The sequence below is a fragment of the Colobus angolensis genome, unplaced genomic scaffold (assembly GCF_000951035.1).
Source record: "Colobus angolensis palliatus isolate OR3802 unplaced genomic scaffold, Cang.pa_1.0 Scaffold77, whole genome shotgun sequence".
Taxonomy (NCBI): Eukaryota; Metazoa; Chordata; class Mammalia; order Primates; family Cercopithecidae; genus Colobus; species Colobus angolensis.
Window position 1 is genome coordinate 1307345 of NW_012121487.1, and position 18106 is coordinate 1325450.

General features: G+C 50.8%; 1 protein-coding gene across 1 annotated transcript in view; it reads left to right on the forward strand.

Annotated features, from left to right (window-relative positions):
• IL6R (interleukin 6 receptor) overlaps positions 1-18106 on the forward strand; it is a 64452-nt gene that overhangs the window by 14978 nt on the left and 31368 nt on the right. Inside the window, exons 5-9 of the mRNA XM_011928495.1 lie at positions 11002-11250; positions 12290-12413; positions 16290-16471; positions 16760-16926; positions 17726-17867. Coding sequence (XP_011783885.1) covers positions 11002-11250; positions 12290-12413; positions 16290-16471; positions 16760-16926; positions 17726-17867 — 864 coding nt within the window. The remainder of the gene's footprint in view (positions 1-11001; positions 11251-12289; positions 12414-16289; positions 16472-16759; positions 16927-17725; positions 17868-18106) is intronic.

The following is an 18106-nucleotide window of genomic DNA, read 5'->3' on the forward strand; positions in this document are numbered from 1 at the left end:
TTGCCTCAGCCTCCCAAGTAGCTGGGACTACAAGCGCCCGCAACCACTCCCGGCTAATTTTTTGTATTTTTAGTAGAGACAGGGTTTTGTTGTGTTAGCCAGGATGGTCTCGATCTCCTGACCTTGTGATCTACCCACCTCGGTCTCCCAAAGTGCTGGGATTACAGGCATGAGCCACTCCACCCAGCCTAATTTTTTTGTATGTTTTCTGACTCTAATCCCCACCACACACGGCTAATTTTTGTATTTTTAGTAGAGACAAGGTTTCACCATGTTGGCCAGGCTGGTCTCAAACTCCTGACCTGTGATCTACCCACCTCGGTCTCCCAAAATGCTGGGATTATAGGCATGAGCCACTCCACCCAGCCTAATTTTTTTGTATGTTTTGGTATAGATGGGGTTTCACCGTGTTGGCCAGGCTGGTCTCGAACTCCTGATCTCAGGTGAACCGCCCGCCTCAGCCTCCCAAAGTGCTGGGATTATAGGTGTGAGCTGGAGCACATGGCCTTAGATATCTTTTCCTCTAATTAGTTTATAATCTCTGAGAGTTGACCCAGGCTGGACCTTCTTGGACTGGAGCTAGGTGGTTATCTCTGATGCTGCCAGGGGAGGATTAAATGTTTTATCTCCTGAGTTGGTCACATGCGCACGCGGGTCTCTGAGTCAGCATTGAGCATTACCTGTTTATGGATCCAAAGGAACCTCCCTCTCAGACCCTCTCTCTAGCAGTATACAGTCCATGGTGTGGATGGGAGGAAGGCAAGGCCAAGGTAAATACTGACTCTGCCAAATACAAGATAAATACAAGCAGGTACAAGAAGTACAAATACATATGTGGGGGAGGGAGCAAGGGCCTGCCAGCCAGAGCTAGTCATCTGAGAAGAGGGGGTTGTGGACAAGTGGGGCTGGGAGCTGAGTCAGAGAGGGCCCCTGGGCCTCTGGTTAGAGCCTGGGAGCCTTGACTTGCCGTAGCCTGCGGCCTTGCCTCTTCCTGGACAGTGGCCGAGGGTGCCCTCTGAAGTGTTAAGGAGAAATGAATGGGCCCAGACGATGGGGTGACCTGGGGAGGACGTGAGATTTGGAGTCCAAGGGGAGGCAGGTTTAGGCTCTAACTCATCCTATACACACTGCGGCTGTGGGGAAGGGAAAGACAGGCCAAGGGCATGACTCCTGGCTCCTGAGAGCCCCTCGGTGTCCCATTAGGTTGGTAGCTACAGTGATGGCGCTGACCCCCCACTTATGCACACCCCTCAAGCCTCAGCATTCCCTTCCCTGGGCCTCTGAAGGGTAGAAAGATCTGAGAAGAGCGGGGAAGAGGAGAGGAAATTGGGAGAGGGGGAGAGAGAGGGTGGTGGGGAGCCCAGAGAAGGGAGCTGGGGGTGGAGTATGGAGAGCTACCTGGGCCAAAGAGGGAGAGGCTTTGGCCAGGCTCACCTGGGTCCAGCATGGATTCCCTCACGCATGAGCTGTGTGAATTTGGGCAAGTTCCCTAACTTCTCTGATCTCTTGTCGCCTCAACAATGAAATGGGGACAAGACTTCCTCCCTGGAAGACTTTTTGTTAGGAGTAGTGTGCTCGTAGGGAAAGCCCAGGGCTCAGGGTAAATGTCCCAACTGCTAATGATTGTTACGGTTATCATCACATCAAAGCCAGGAGCCAGTCTCGGTCCAAAGATGGAGAATGCAAGAACAGGCAACCAAGAGCCCTGGGACTTGTCCTAGCCCTCGTGGGAGCAAATTCTACATTTGTTTCCATTTGGACACAAGGTGCCCACAGTCTTCTCCTGCAGGCTTCTCAGCACCCACCTTTTAGATCAAGACCATTATTGCTGGCAGGGGACCTTTGGTTCCTCTGTGGCCCCTCCTGAAATCCTATGCCTTTGCAACCCAAGAAGCTGGGTCAGGCTGGGGGGCCTCCTGTGCTGCCAGCTGGCCTGGGCAGCGGGGACCTGCGTCCCTGCTTAGAAACCGGGGTGGTGGGATGGGATTAGCAGGCACGAGCCAAATCTATGTCCTCGGTGGCAGGCCAGGCAGCTGGTTCACCACTTACATAAACGGGGCCAGGAAGCTGAACTTGTTTTTGCTGGCAAGAGCCGTGGCAAGCTGCAAGAGAGTTGAGAAATATGTGTCTCCGTGTGCGTGTTTTTCTCTGGTTATTGACATTGTCAAGTTTACTTGAAAAGGGGGGAAAAGTAGAAAAACAACAAAGTTGTTTGGGTTCCTTGCACCCAAACTTACATCCCAACTAGGGAGGAACCCCACTTTCCCAGAGCTATGCTGCAGGGTCCCTAGGCCAAGGGGTGTCTGGGCTATGGTGGGGGTCCCAGTGCCCCTGGGAGGGGGATTCCTAGGCCACCGGGACAGGGAGATATGGGCTTGCTTGCTGGGAGTTACTAGGACCTAAACTCTCTTTCCCTTGAGGAATGGGAGGCAAGGGAGGTTGTGGGAATTTTCCCTCCTCTAGAGCTCTCCAGGGAGAAAGACGCATTTTTCTGAGGGCACTGGGATGATCTGGTCATCATCCTTCTCCCAAAGCCATCAACTACTAAAATAATAAATCCATAGATTAATTATGTGTTTTCAAGCTGAGTATTGTCTGCTTCTTGCCCTCTGAGAGCTAATGATTGGGCGCTATGGGATGCTAGACCGCAGGAGTGGGGGCCCGTGGGGGACTTACAGGTCACAGTCTGAACCCTCATTTCACAGAGAAGGCCAGTGGGCTCTGCCAGGGGCAGTGACGTGCCCGTGGCTGCCTGTGAGTCATCACAAGACCAGGAATAGAACTCAGGTCGCCTGATAGCACAGAGCTATTTCTTGTACACCAAGGGGCCTCCTGCTTGTGGAGATGTACTTTATTTTATTTATTTATTTATTTTTGAGAAGGAGTCTTGCCCAGGCTGGAGTGCAGTGGTGTGATCTTGGCTCACTGCAGGCTTTGGCTCACTGCAGCCTCTGCTTCCCAGGTTCAAGCGATTCTCCTGCCTCAGCCTCCTGAGTAGCTGGGATTACAGGCACGCACCACCGTACCTGGCTAATTTTTGTATTTTTAGTAGAGATGGGGTTTCACCATATTGGCCAGGCTGGTCTCGAACTCCTGACCTCAAGGGATCCACCCGCCTCGGCCTCCCAAAATGCTGATATTACAAGCGTGAGCCACCACATCCTGCTGAGATGTACTTTATATTAAAGAACAAATCAAGGCAGACTGTATGTTTGTGTCAGCCCAGCCCCACACAATTAATAGTCAGTGATTAAACTGACCAGACCAGACACCAAGTGCCATTGACTGTTGAGGAGGAGCTTGGGGGTTTGTTTTCGCGAGGCAGCACTGCCTCCTTTTGTGATCTTAGTCCCAGGTGAGGTGCTTCCTTGTCCTCTCTGCAGAATCCCAATCCCAGCCTGGGCTGAAGGTGCTCCCTCCCCGTATGTGACCCTGGCCTTGCCGCAGTCCTTGGGTGCCCCTTCCTCCATTCTGCCTCTGTACTGCTTCATGATGCACCGGAGCCAAGGAGGGGCAGGGGACAGTCGGTTTTTTCTCAGGGAGATTGGAAGAGAACAGAAACAAGAAGCAATGGAATGCTCCTGTCCTGGAGGCTGGTGGGGCAGTGGGGAGAAGTGGGGAAGCCATTGAGCCTGCACATACTTTTGACAGGCTTGGCTCATGCCTGCCAATCCCATCCCACTACCTGGGTTTCTGAGCAGGGACATGGGTCCCCACTGTCCAGGCTAGCTGGCAGCACAGGACAGCCTCCAACCTAACCCAGGCTCTTGGGTTGCAAAGGCATAGCATTTCAGAAGGGGCCACAGAGGAACCGAAGGTCCCCCTGCCTGCGGAGTCAGGCCTGATCTCCTTGAGGGTGCTAACACCCTCCATGTTCCCCTGTAGGTCCTCCTTCCCTCCTTACTGCGTTTCATATACTACAGACACCAGCTTTCCCCAGGACTCTCACTGGTTTTTTTTTTTTTTTTTGAGACATAGTCTTGCTCTGTGTCCCAGCTGGAGTGCAGTGGCACAATCACAGCTCAGCTCAGCTTTGACCTCCTGGGCTCAAGTGATCCTTCTGCCGCAACCTCCCAGATAGCTGGGACCACAGACATGTGTCACCATGCCCAGCTAATTTTAGAGTTTTTTGGTAGAGATGGAGTTTTGCCATGTTACCCAGGCTGGTCTCAACCTCCTGGGTGCAAATGATCCTCCCATCTCAGCCTCCCAAAGTGTTGGGATGACAGGTGTGAGCCACAGTGCCTGGTGACTCTCAATTCTTTTTTTTTTTTAATTATTGTTATTATTATTACTATTTTGGAGATGGAGTTTTGCTTTTGTGGCCCAGGCTGGAGTGCAATGGCACGATCTCAGCTCACTGCAATCTCTGCCTCCTGGGCTCAAGCAATTCTCCTGCCTCAGCCTCCCCAGTAGCTGGGATTACAGGCGCGTGCCACCACGCCCATCTAATTTTGTATTTTTAGTATGGGGTTTCTCCATGTTGGTCAGGCTGGTCTGGAACTCCCCACCTCAGGTGATCTGCCCGCCTTGGCCTCCCACAGTGCTGGGATTACGCCTGGTGACTCTCAGTTCTTAATGCCTTGCATATGCTGTTCTCTCTTTATGGAATATAACTCCCTGTGGCTCCACTTATCAAACCTCCATCCATTTATCAAGGCCTTGATCGATCAAATCTCTCTTCCCCCTTTAGAATAATTGATCCCTCTTCTTAGTTCCCTCAGTATGTTGGAGACATTTATATCCGGTTGGCCTGTATTATAGATAGTTTTAAGTTCTAGGGCTTTGTGGGGTTTAAAGAAGATTACGATATGGAAAAGATGGGAAGGAATGCCAGTGCATCGTAGATACTCAGTAACTTCAATATGGAGTTTTTTTTCCTGGATTAGGAACTTCTGAACTTGCACATCATGGGTGCACAAAAATTATTGAATTCTTGAAGAAGGGACAGGCATAGGCTTGTAATCCTGGCTCTAAATGCTAGCAATTGCTCACGGACAAATGCTCTGTTGATTGTGCGCTCTTTGCTAAATTTCAGAGTGTGCACCAGCCACGCCTTCGCCCCCGCCTGCCCGCCTGCCCGCCGTCTCCTAGGGCCTGCTATGCAAGGCCTGTGTCAGGCTAGCGGGGAGCATGAACACGACTGGGCATATCTCCCAGGAGCAGGAAGGACTGCTCTCAGGAGCCCCCTCCTCACCTGGTTCCCCATCGTATGTCTTCCTTTTGGCCCTTCTCTTTGGTGGTGCCTACTTAGGGAGGGCCCCAGCAGATTCCCAGGGAACAGAAAAACAGGGACAGATGGGAGGAATCAAGGCTGAGCCCAGGGATGGTGTCTTGTGTCCACTAGGGAATCAGGCCTACAGGGGAAGGCTGGGCTCTGGGTGCAGAATTCAGTGACAGTGACAGTGAGAGAACTTAGCAGTGCAAGGGCAAAGTGGCACTGTCTGGCCTGAAGGTGCTCAGAAGCTGCTTGTATTGAAAAACCCACCCTCATCCCCCCATATCCCTCAGTGCCCACTGTGCTCTGCCGTACCCTCTCCCTCCTTCCTAGAAATCCTAACTCAGACAGACCCAGGCTATCTAGCCTGTTTAATTATATATATATATTCATTATAAGAGCAATATAGGCAACTTATAGAAAATTCAAAAACTACAGAAAGACGCAGGGAAGAGAAAGAAATCACTTCTAGCACCATCATTTGGAGAGGAGGGCAGAGGTAGCAAGAGGACACTTCTGTGAATGTTACTTGTTCTGAGAGTCACACGTGAGGCTTCCCCACTGCCACCCGGCTGTCAGGGGTACTGAGTCAGAGATTTGGGTCAGGAGGCAGAGGGCTGAGTGGGCGGGAGGGGAGGGGCGGTGCTACCCACTCAGACTTTAGCAAGTATATTTTCTTATGGTCTTTATGAGTATTTCTTTGATCATTCTGCATACGGTGCTTTTAAAAGCGTAGTTAACACAGTGTTGTTCACAGGTTCTAGAGGAAATATATTTTGAAGCAGGGCTGTGACAGGCAATACTTGCCAATGGGTGGTTTATAATTAATCATTCCCTATTTTAAAAAATAGTGACTCAGTTTTAAAGATTCAGAAAACCATTACTCAAGTTCCTTGGCAGAGGAAGTGGCCATTATGTTGCTCCCTGCAGCTCTGCTTTTGTGGAAGAGGAAAAAAAAAAAGTATTTTTATTTGGTATTTCTTTGAGCTGCTCAGATACTTTGGCCATTGTGAGTAAGTGTAGGAGCAGAACAGCCCTTGCTGTTGTTCAGGCTGGCCGCTAAACATGGCAAGAGCTTCCCGCCAAACTAGGGTAGGGGAAATGACCAGAAAGACATATTTACTGGATTTGGCAAAGGCAGAAGCAGAAAAGAGAGCTTCCTCTGGCTCCAGGAGTCTATTTCCTTGCCTCAGCAGGCTCCTCTGCCCCCCAGCCTGGGCCTGCCCATCGCACAACACGAGAGGGCACCACTTAGACCCCTTCACCGCAAACCGTGCTCCTGGGAGTTTTTGGTGCTGAGACCCTCCCTGTGGGTACCCCTAACGTGCCCTATATTCAACAAACATGCACTAAGCACCTACTGAGTTCTCTGATGAGTGATGACCAGGAGCTTCCAGTGTTGTCACCATGGTTGGGGAAGGGACCTTTTTATAGTTGAGGACTGTGCTGTGTGAAAAGTGCCAGTGATTGGATGAGCCGTGGTGGTGCTTGACCCCTGCCTTCGACCTTCATGCATCCTGCACTTGTGTCTGTTGCATGCTGGTGCTCCTAGACTGCCTTGTGAATTCTGATTTCTGCTAATCAGCTGAGGAAGGGATATTGCAAGCATTGCACTGGGAGCAGTTCTCTTTGGGCACTGTTTCCATCTTTGTTCCTGCAAGTTTGTCATTGTGCTGGAACTTGAAGTCCGTGTTAGGCTTTATCTTGACAGCTGCTTTATCAAGTGGAAAATGGAAAAGTGGAAATACTGGTGCATCGATTAGAAATGTTGTTGCATCTTCCATACATAACCGCATTCAGGCACTGATGGACTTCAAGATGTGGACTGGATGTGGTAAACTGCTGCCTCCATCAGGTGCCCACTGGAGTTCAATGCATTGGACCGTGTGTTCAGTTGTGAAGGAAAAGGACACATGTCACACACGTGCCAACACCAGCAGTTTTCACTCTTAGGGAAGTTCCTGGGCAAGTGCACTGAGTCATGAGAAAGTTAATAGCCTCCCTCTTTGATGTGGCAAAACACTGGGAATGACCCCAAACCTCCCTCAGTGAGAGAATGATAGGGTCACACAACAGAATATTACATAGCAGTGAAACTGAATTAACTATATATGTCAGTGAATCAGAGAAACGTATCATTGAGGCTGGGCCAGGTGGTCATGCCTGTAATCCCAACATTTTGGAGGCCCAGGTGGGAGGATTGCTTGAGGCCAGGAGTTTGAGACCAGCCCGGGCAACATAGTGAAACTGCATGTCTCAAAAAAGAAAAGAAAAGAAAAGAAAATAGCCAGGCATGGTAGCATGTACCTGTAGTCCCAGCTACTTGGGAAGCTGAGGTGGGAGGATCAGTTGAGCCCAGGAATTTGAAGTTGCAGTGAACTGTAATTATTCCACTGTACTTCAGCCTGAGTGACAGAGTGAGACCCTGTTCCAAGAAAAAGAAAAAAAAAAAAAGGAGCAGCCGGGCACAATGCCTCATGCCTGTAATCCCAGCACTTTGGGAGGCTAAGGCAGGAGGATGGCTTGAGGCCAGGAGTTAAAGACCAGCCTGGGCAATATATTGAGAACTTGTCTCTAGTAAAAATTTAAAAATTAGCCGGGCATGGTGGTATGCACCTATAGTCCCAGTTACTCAGGAGGCTAAGGTGGGAGGATTGCTTGAGCCCAGGAGTTTGAGGTTGCAAAAAGCTATGATTGTGCCACTGCACTCTAGCCTGGGCAGCAGACTGAGACTCTGTATCACACACACACACACACACACACACACACACACACACACACACACACACAGGAAGTTGGAGAAAAGCACCAGCTGGGCGTGGTGGTTCATGCCTGTAATCCCAGCACTTTGGGAGGCAGAGGCGGGTGGATCACTTGAGATCAGGAGTTCAAGACCAGCCTGACCAATATGGTGAAACCCCATCTCTACTAAAAACACACACACACACACAAATTAGCCAGATGTGGTGGTGTGTGTCTGTAGTCCCAACTACTTGGGAGTCTGAAACAGGAGAATTGCTTGAACATGGGAGGTTGAGGATGTAGTGAGCCGAGATCGCGCCACTGCACTCCAGCCTAGGTGACAGAGCTAGACTGTCCTTTCCCCACAAAAAAAAAAATAAAAGAAAAAGAAAAGAGAAAAGCACATCACAGCAGAAGACTATATTCAAACCATTTATATGAAGCTCAAAAATGAAGTAAAGTTAAGAAAAATTTAGGGATCCAAGAACCTATTTTTAAAAGTTAGGTTGGTGGGCTCTCCTGGGTATTTTATGCTTCCTAAATTAACTTTTATGTATGTAGTTTTACATACATTACACATATGAATTTGCATGGATTATGTAATATATTAAAAAACAATGTTTGCAATGTTAAAAATATATTGTTGAAAATTCTGTGTGAAAGCTATATTGTAGTTGGGGCTTTTTATAACCCTTTCAAGTCCTCTGGGCAGTAGCAGTCCATCCCTTATTGCCCTCAGTGGACTTCACCTTCTAGGGACTCAGTTTTTTTTTTTTTTTTAGGCAGGTCTCACTCTATCACCTAGGCTGGAGTGTAGTGGCACAATCTCGACTCACTGCAACCTCCACCTCCCAGGTTCAAGCAATTCTCCTGCCTCAGCCTCTTGAGTAGCTAGGATTACAGCCACCCACCACCACACCCAGCTAATTTTTGTGTTTTTAGTAGAAATGGTGTTTCACCACGTTCGCTAGGCTGGTCTCGAACTCCTGACCTCAGGTGATCCACCTGCCTCAGCCTCCCAAAGTGCTGGGATTACAGGTGTGAGGCCCAGCTGGGACTCAGATTTTGCTGAGGACCAGGAGAGTACTGTGCACTGTGTCCTGGCCTTGCAGCAGCGAATGCGTCTCCCATCTCTCAAGGGCAGGTCTCTGGGATGCCTGATTGTGTCCCTCGCCAGTGCCTGGCTGCTACAGCCTCCTCGAATGTTCATCAGACACAGGACTTGCTCACTGTGGGAGAAAGTAAGGCCATAGGGGTCTTAGGAACCTGCCCAAACTCCACTGGCTGCATGGTGACAATTCAACCAGCTTTCTTACCCAAGGTCCAAGGCTCTGTTGGTGACCAGAGAAAACCTTAGATGACCGGCTGCCATGATGGCCCTGTGTCTGTCCCTTTTCTGTCAGCCTCCGGGGAGAGGGTACCAGGGAGGAGGACTCTGGCTCCAGGTGTTAAAGTGAGAGGGAAGTGGGAAGGGTATCTGTATAGCTAGGCAGGGCCCAATGCCAGGCAGAGCTATTTCTGCCCCTTTGATGTCTATGTCTCTCTCCCTGGACTGTGGCCAGTAGCCAGTGTGGACTCCAACCTCACCAGCTTTGGGGGTGTTATCTGCCTGGGAGTCACTGATCCTTACTCCCTCCTCTGACAGCCACCTTGGATGGGGTGAAAGGAAGGACAGTCTGCTAAGTATGAGATAACGCCTCATAAACAAGAAGGGCTTTGCAGGCCAGGCAGGGAGCCTTGTGCTGCTTCTGAGTCCCAGGAGCATGGGCCAGGAGGTGAGGTCAGGCACTCAGCGGCTGCTGGTCCTTTCTGAAATCTTTGGCCAGATATATTGCTACTACTTGCTAATAAACAGTTATGTATTTGGTTCGAAGGACCAAGTGTGCTTAGATGAAAACTGGCTGTGTTCCCTGGCCTCTGTTTCCTTAGCTGGTTGGACTAATTTGATTGATTGGTTAATAAATGAGTCCAAGGTGGTTGGGCTAATTTTTATCTTAGATTCTATGAATCTATAACTGCTACTCAGAAAAAGTGTACTTATTCCTTTAATCTTTAATCTCCTTTTTCTTGAGTAGTAGAATACACCCAATTTTTTTTCAAGGGGTAGATAATGCATTTTGTTTTTTAACCTTCCAGTTTGGTCCCTAGAGTAAACACAGCATTGCTGTAGTAGATGTAGGATAGTGGAGGGAGCGTGGAACAGGGAACCAGAAGCTCTGGTTTCTACCCCAGCTGTGCATCTGGGCCAGTCTCCTGATTCTTCTGTGCCTTGGTTGCCAGCTGTACAATAGGCATTCTGCCATGAATACCCTGCGATTCGGAGGCCTCCTGTGTACATGTGCACTTGGGTGCCTGGCATTCATTCCTAAGGGCATCCATTCATTCACACATTCATCAAGCGCTCAGCAGGCCCCTGCCACAGGCCAGGCAACGTCCCGGGCACTGGAATGTGACGGAGAACAACAGAGCAGGGTGCCTATTCCTGTGATGCTTGGAGTCTTGAGGGAAAGGGAGACACGGAATTGGTAATTACATGGCAGCGTGTGGGTGACGTAGTGCAGAATGAGGGCCTAGTGCAGCCGAGGGACCGGAAACGATGTTTAGGCCAAGACCTGGAATAGGAGGAGTTGTCGAGGGGATGACGTGTGAAGAACGAGTGTGAGGAGGAGAGCTAGGTGAGCTGAGGGGAGAGCTCCACCCCTTCTAAGGAGTGGGGAGAGGTGAGACCTCCAAGGACAGCAGGGCCCTGCAGGCCACGCTGAGGAGCTCGGACTTCATCCTGTGGATGGTGGCAGGCCCTTGAAGGGTTTTCTAATCCAGGGAGTGGGGCGGCCAGCTTCAGAAGGCTCTCCCAGGCAGCTGGATGGTGAGGACCAGGTTGGGGAGGCCACCAGGAGACTGCTGCCCTAATCCAGGCAGGGGTGACGGTAGCCTGGACCACTTCATGATTATCACTGAGGCCTCTTGTGGCTTCCTCAGACCAGAACGAAGCCCCTTCTTCAGTGGCTATGGGCTCACCGACTGTCTTCTCCCTCTTCCAGAGGTGGCGAGAGGTGTGCTGACCAGTCTGCCAGGAGACAGCGTGACTCTGACCTGCCCAGGGGGAGAGCCGGAAGACAATGCCACTGTTCATTGGGTTCTCAGGAAGCCAGCTGCAGGCTCCCACCTCAGCAGATGGGCTGGCGTGGGAAGGAGGCTGCTGCTGAGGTCGGTGCAGCTCCATGACTCTGGAAACTATTCATGCTACCGGGCTGGCCGCCCGGCTGGGACTGTGCACTTGCTGGTGGATGGTGAGTTGTGCCTCAGAGCTCCTGGAGATAGTTCTCGTAAGAAATGAGGCTCTGTGCATTCCAGACAGTCTCTGTCTGAGCCTTCAAACTCCCGCCATTTCCTTGGCGCAAGAAGTTTGGGGAAGGCCCACCAATGTCTGCCACCCAGATGCCGGCAAAGACAGCTGCTGAGTGGGAGCGTCTGACTGATGGGGAACATTGGCTTTGGGAGTTAGGACTTCCAGGGAACTGGTGAATAGCCTGGGGCCCGGAGTCAGGCAGCCTGGGTTTAAATCCTGCTCCTTCACATACAGCTTAACTTCTCTGCCCCTCAGTTTCATCTTTGGCAAAATAAGGTTAATTTTATTACCTTACCTTAGAGTTGTTGCAAAGGGGGTATATGTGAATTTGCCTATGTGTGTGTGTGTGTATGTGTGTATCATACACATGTGGTGCTAAAAAGTCTGTATAGCACATCCTAAGCTCTCAAATTAGCTATTCTTATTTTTTTTAGAATTAGCAAGTTCTTAGCTCCCTCACATGTAGATAAAGACTTGCTGGAACCAGTGCCCTGTGTGCCAAGCCCTACGCCAAGGCACTTTCTTCTTTGTATCTCTTGTAATCCAGCAGCCTTGTCAGGGAAAGCAGGCTTATCATCATTGCCATCATCATTACATTATCATCAGTTTATTTTATACATGAGGAAACTGAAGAGCAGCTACGACTTGCCCAAGGCCACACAGCCAGGTCTGTGTGACTCCAAAGCCCTTTTTTTCCGATCATCCTATCTCCTCTTCAGACAAGTTGGCCATGAGGTGCTTCCCTTCCCCTGTCCCGGATGTGTGTCCCAGACTGACATGAGGTCTTTGGTGTCCTTTAATTTCCAAGCTGCGATTCCATTCATGTGTGGCCAAGTGTGGCCATGGTGTCTGGTCCTGACTGGCCCCAGGACTGGCCCCTAGCCACGCGTTCCCTTCAAGGGAGGCTGCCCTGCCTGCGAGGTCGGGTGTGCCCCAGGATCCCCGCTGGCCTGCTCACACCTGTGATGCTCTCCTTTCAGTTCCCCCCGAGGAGCCCCAGCTCTCCTGCTTCCGGAAGAGCCCCCTCAGCAACGTTGTTTGTGAGTGGGGTCCTCGGAGCACCCCATCTCCGACGACCAAGGCTGTGCTGTTGGTGAGGAAGTTGTAAGTATCTTGGGCTGAGCTGGGTGCACGTCAGCTCCCTCCTTTCCGAGGCCCCCAGAGAGGGGCTGGTTCAGGTGATTTCAAAACGTTATCATTAGGAAGTAATTCCTTCAGGCTGAGGAAGAGGAGATGAGAGAAAACTGAGATTTACATTTGACTGCCCTCTGAGCTGGGCACTGTGCTTGTGCTTGGAACCTTGCCCTATTCACTGTTATCACAACAGCTATGGGAAGTGGGCGTTATTTTTCTCACTTAACAGATGGAGAGACTGAGGCCCAGAGACTGATTAATGGGTTTGGGTCACTTAACTAGTAAGTGGCTCTGCTGGGAATTCAGTCCCAGTCTGTCTGATTTCATTCAAAGTCCGAAGGTTATGGGCGTTGCTCTGAAAAACATGCAAATGTCCCTAGGAGAGGGTAGCACAGCCAGCCTCTTATCGATGTCTGGGCCCTTGTGGGCATATCAGGCTATTTCCATGATAAAGGCATGAGAGAGAAAGTGGTGATGGGTGGGGGAGAGGGAGCTAGGGGCCATGGGGCGGGAAGTCACGCCTGCCTGAGGGTGCCTGAGGGTCCCTGCATCATCGCAGGAAGACGGGTTTAACGTGGGAAGACTTGGGATGGGTTCAGGCATGGATGTAGAGGAGGTAGAAGATGCTGAAAACAAAGCTGCCTCTGCGGTTTTGCCGGTCTCCATCCCAGAGCCACAGTCTCCCCAGTCCAGAGGTTTACAATTGATTTTGAGCTGTCAGTCATCAGAATACAGTGGCAAGGAGGACACATTCCAAGACCCCTAGTGGATGCCTGAAATTGCAAATGGTGCTGAACCCTATATATACTATGTTTTTCTATAGATATGTACTGATGATAGTTTAATTTATAAGTTAGGTACAGTAAGAAGTTAACAATAATTAATAATAGCATAGAACAATGATAATAATATACTGTAATAACAGTTATGCGAATGTGGTCTCTCTCTCTCAAAATGTCTTATTACTGTACTCACCCTTCTTGTGATGATGTGAGGTCGTGAAATGCTTGCATGATGGGATGAAGTGAGGTGAATGATGTAGGCGTTGTGACTTGGTGTTAGGCTACTAGGACTTTCTGACCATGTGTCAGAAGGAGGATCACCTGTTTTGGGTGACTCTGGATCACCGAGCCATGATGATGGCAGTGGATGTCAGAACGAGCGACGAGTAGCATGTACAGTGCGGGAATGCTGAACAAAGCGATGATTCACGTCCTGGGCGGGACGGCATGAAATCTCATCACACTTCTCAGAACAGGGGGCAGTTTAAAACTTCCGAAGTGCTTATTTCTGGAATTTTCCATTTAATATTTTTGGACCGCAGTTGACCACAGGTAACTGAAATCTTGGAAAGCAAAACCTCAGATAAGGCAGGACTACTGTATCAGAAAGCCAGAGCAGTGACTTCAACAGGGTGGTTCGGCCCCTACTTGGGTCTGTTTCCATAGAGTTACTGGGCCGCCTAGCAGTCATATTTTTGTTCTGTCTTCCATGATGAAAAGTGCGGATTACCCATCTGTGAGTGATGCAGCTGCCATTAGCACTGTCAGCTTATGCCCCAAGCCTGGGTAGCTTCACAGTCCAGCGAAGGATACGCCTTGTTTGTACCTCAAAGGCCTGTACCATAGACAGGATTAGGCAGGATAGAGACGGTGGCTGGCAGCTTCCCAGGCCAGCCTGTGGAAATCTCTGTCATGTCTGACACTTCAACTGAAATACTTTTTTTTTTTTTGAGATGGAGTTTCGCTCTGTCGCCCAGGCTGGAGTGCAGTGGCATGATCTCGGCCCACTGCAACCTCCGCCTCCTGGGCTCAAGCGATTCTCCAGCCTCAGCCTCCTAAGTAGCTGAGATAACAGGCGCACGCCACCACGCCCGGCTAATCTTTGTATTTTTAGTAGAGATGGGGTTTCACCATGTTAGCTGGGCTGGTCTCCTGACCTAGGGTGATCTACCTATTTCGGCCTCCTAAAATGCTGGGATTTAGGTGAGCCACCGCGCCTGGCTTAACTGGAATACTTTCCATGTTGACAGCAGGAGTAAGAGAGAGTATGGTGTCCGTGTTGCCATGTTTGTCCTCCTCCTGAGCAGCCTCGAGCCTTTGCTTCCATCTGCTTTGAAGAGTCAGCATGGCCACTGGGCACCTTTGAAGTGAGGAAAGAGCAGGGGAAGTGGCTGTGAGAGCCTCGGGGGCCCCAGCCTCCACTGAGGCCCCACCAGGACCTCAGGCCACTGCAGGGCCTGGAAGAGACAGGCCCCTGGAAAGGGATTACTGGGAGCTCTGCTTTTTCTCTTGTGTGTCTGCTTTCATACCCTGGCCCAACTGCAGCACCATTCACTCCTTCTTCCACAGGCGTGGGTGAGTTCAGCCTCTGCCTTGGACCAGGCATGGTGCTGGGGCAGTGGGAGAGACGCAGGCCAACAAGACTGAGCCCTGGCCCTCTGACCCCGCCTGGGCACACACGTAACGCAGTCGGTGACCCTGCCTTTGTGGCTGGGTGGAAGCCTGGGTGGTGTTGAGGGGAGGAGGAAGGGGTTTTAACTCAGCCTGGAAAGGTTGGGTTTGTCCCATGTGCTGGACTCAGCAGGAGCCCAGGTTTCGAACCCGAGTCAGAGATGGCAGACTCGTCACCCCAGCCAGAGGGTGAGTGGCTGATGTGGCCTCATATCCCCACATGTGTCATAAGAGGGTGAAACCTCAGGTTTCCAGGCCAGGTGGGATGGTGACTGACTCACCTCGAATGTCTTCAGTCACCCAGAATTCTTTTCTGGACTCACTTGCCAGAACCCCTCTACCACTTTTTGCGTCTCTGGAGTGGCATTTCTGCTGGGTGTCTAGTCATCCGAGGACAGATCTTTTTTGTTAGTGCCTTAAAGCCTGGGTGGGGCCTCTCAATTCATTTCTACATCCCGTACAGTGCCAAGAGCACAGGCCCAGCGGGAGCCCAGAGCTGGCCAGCCCACCAAGGCCTGAGTGACTGGCTGAGCCCTCCAGCCTAGCTCCCCTCACCCTTCGTGCCAGGCGCTAGGCTACATGTTTATATATATTTATAAATCCAGCTAGTTTCCTCATCTGTAGATTTTACATTAATTGCTCTTTTTTTTTTTTTTTTGAGATGGAGTCTCACTCTGTCGCCCAGGCTGGAGTGCAGTGGTGTGATCTCTGCTCATTGCAACCTCTGCCTCCTGGGTTCATGCGATTCTTCTGCCTCAGCCTCCTGAGTAACTGGGACAGGCATGCGCCACCACGCCAGGCTAATTTTTTTTTTGTATTTTTAGTAGAGATGGGGTTTCACCATGTTGGCCAGGCTGGTCTTGAACTCCTGACCTCAGGTGATCCACCCACCTCAGCCTCCCAAAGTGCTGGAATTACAGGCGTGAACCACCACGCCCAGCCCTTATTTTTCAGTCTTAACAGAACCAGCCAGGCATGATGGCTTACGTGGTGCAACATGTTGCCAACAGCCTGGGCAACATGGTAAAACCCCATCTCTGTTAAAAACACAAAAATTAGCCGGGCACACTGGGTAGGCTGAGGCAGGAGAATCTCTTGAACCTGGAGGTGGAGGTTGCAGTGAGCCGAGACTGCGCCACTGTACACCAGCCTGGGCGACACGGTGAGACTCCATCTCAAAAAAAAAAATAATAATAATAATCTTAACAGAACCCCTACGAGATAGGTAGTATTAATGTTCCTGTTTGTAAATGAGAAAAGAAGACTTAGAGGTACAGGGCTCATGAGTCTGGAGCTGGGATTCAAACCCCGGGATTCCACTTCCCTCTTCTCTCCCCTCTTGAGTCTGTGAGAAACTGACAGGCGAGCCCTGCCGTTGTTTTGTGTCTAACAGTCAGAACAGTCCGGCCGAAGACTTCCAGGAGCCGTGCCAGTATTCCCAGGAGTCCCAGAAGTTCTCCTGCCAGTTGGCAGTCCCGGAGGGAGACAGCTCTTTCTACATAGTGTCCATGTGCGTCGCCAGTAGTGTCGGGAGCAAGTTCAGCAAAACTCAGACCTTTCAGGGTTGTGGAATCTGTACGTAAGCTCTTCCCGCTCTCCAGCAGTTTCCTTCATTTTTGATTTAATCCTTCTTATCGACTTCTCAGAGGGGCAGGGAAGGGGTGGTTGAGGGATTTGGTGAGTTGGTGGCTTTTGGGCGTTGCTTGCCGGGAGGTGTGGCAATGATGAAGCAGGCCCTTGTGGAGCTGTGCCTGGGGAGTGAACGGGGCTGGGTGGGGCTCTGCCTGCTGGGAACTCAGCCTACATGGGCTTCTCTACACTATATTTGCTGCTGCATAGGAGCCATGCTCCCTTTTCCCACAGTGCAGCCTGATCCGCCTGCCAACATCACAGTCACTGCCGTGGCCAGAAACCCCCGCTGGCTCAGTGTCACCTGGCAAGACCCCCACTCCTGGAACTCATCTTTCTACAGACTACGGTTTGAGCTCAGATATCGGGCTGAACGGTCAAAGACATTCACAACATGGATGGTAAATTTATGTTTTACTTCTCGTCAGAGAGGTGCCCCCAGATGCTTAGGCATAGTAGAAAGGGTACTAGAGGCCAGGCATGGTGGCTCACGCCTGTAATCCGAGCACTTTGGGAGGCCAAGGTGGGTGGATCACGTGAGGTCAGGAGTTGGAGACTAGCCTGGCCAACATGGTGAAATGCCATCTCTACTAAAATTACAAAAAATTAGCCAGGCGTGGTGGTGCACGCCTGTAATCCCAGCCACTCGGGGGCTGAGACAGGAGAATCCCTTGAACCCGGGAGGTGGAGGTTGTGGTGAGTGGAGATCACACCACTGCACTCTAGCCTGGGTGACAGAATGAGACTCCATCTCAAAAAAAAAAAAAAAAAAAATGAAAGAAAGAAAGAAAGAGTACTAAAAAGAAAACCATAGGCCCTAGGTCCTGCCCCAAAATTGGCTACCTTCGTTGCTTTGGATAAATGTTTTAAGCTTTCTGAGCCTTGGTGATATATCATTTATTAAATGAGAAGGATAATGCTAGGCCAGTCTCCTCTTCCCAGGCTTGCCTGTGAGGAGAGCAATGTGGGAAGAGATTTGGGCTATAAACATGTCAAGCATTGTGGCTTGCAGGATTCTGTAGTGCATGGGTGGGGCAGCTCCTGTGGGCCCTGAGGGCAACCCCCTCACTAGTGGTGGGAGCCTCTAGAGGCCTCTGCCAGCTGAAGCACAGGGCTGGTCAAGGCACCAACCCACTGGGGAGATGCCTGCCCAGCACCACCCTGGACCCCTCCCCAGAGTCACTGTGCCCCCGCCCTCAGGTCAAGGACCTCCAGCATCACTGTGTCATCCACGACGCCTGGAGCGGCCTGAGGCACGTAGTGCAGCTTCGTGCCCAGGAGGAGTTTGGGCAAGGCGAGTGGAGCGAGTGGAGCCCGGAGGCCATGGGCACGCCTTGGACAGGTACTGGGTTGGGCACTGAGGAAGGAAGGGGTGTTTCAACTCTGTCATTGCATCAGGTATCCGTTGCTATCTGACAAGTCGCCTCAAAACTAGTAGCTTAGGCCAGATGCGGTGGCTCACACCTGTGATCCCAGCATTTTGGGAGGGAGGCTGAGGCGGGTGGATTGCCTGAGGTCAGGAGTTCGAGACCAGCCTGGCCAATGTGGTGAAACCCCCGTCTCTACTAAAAATACAAAAAA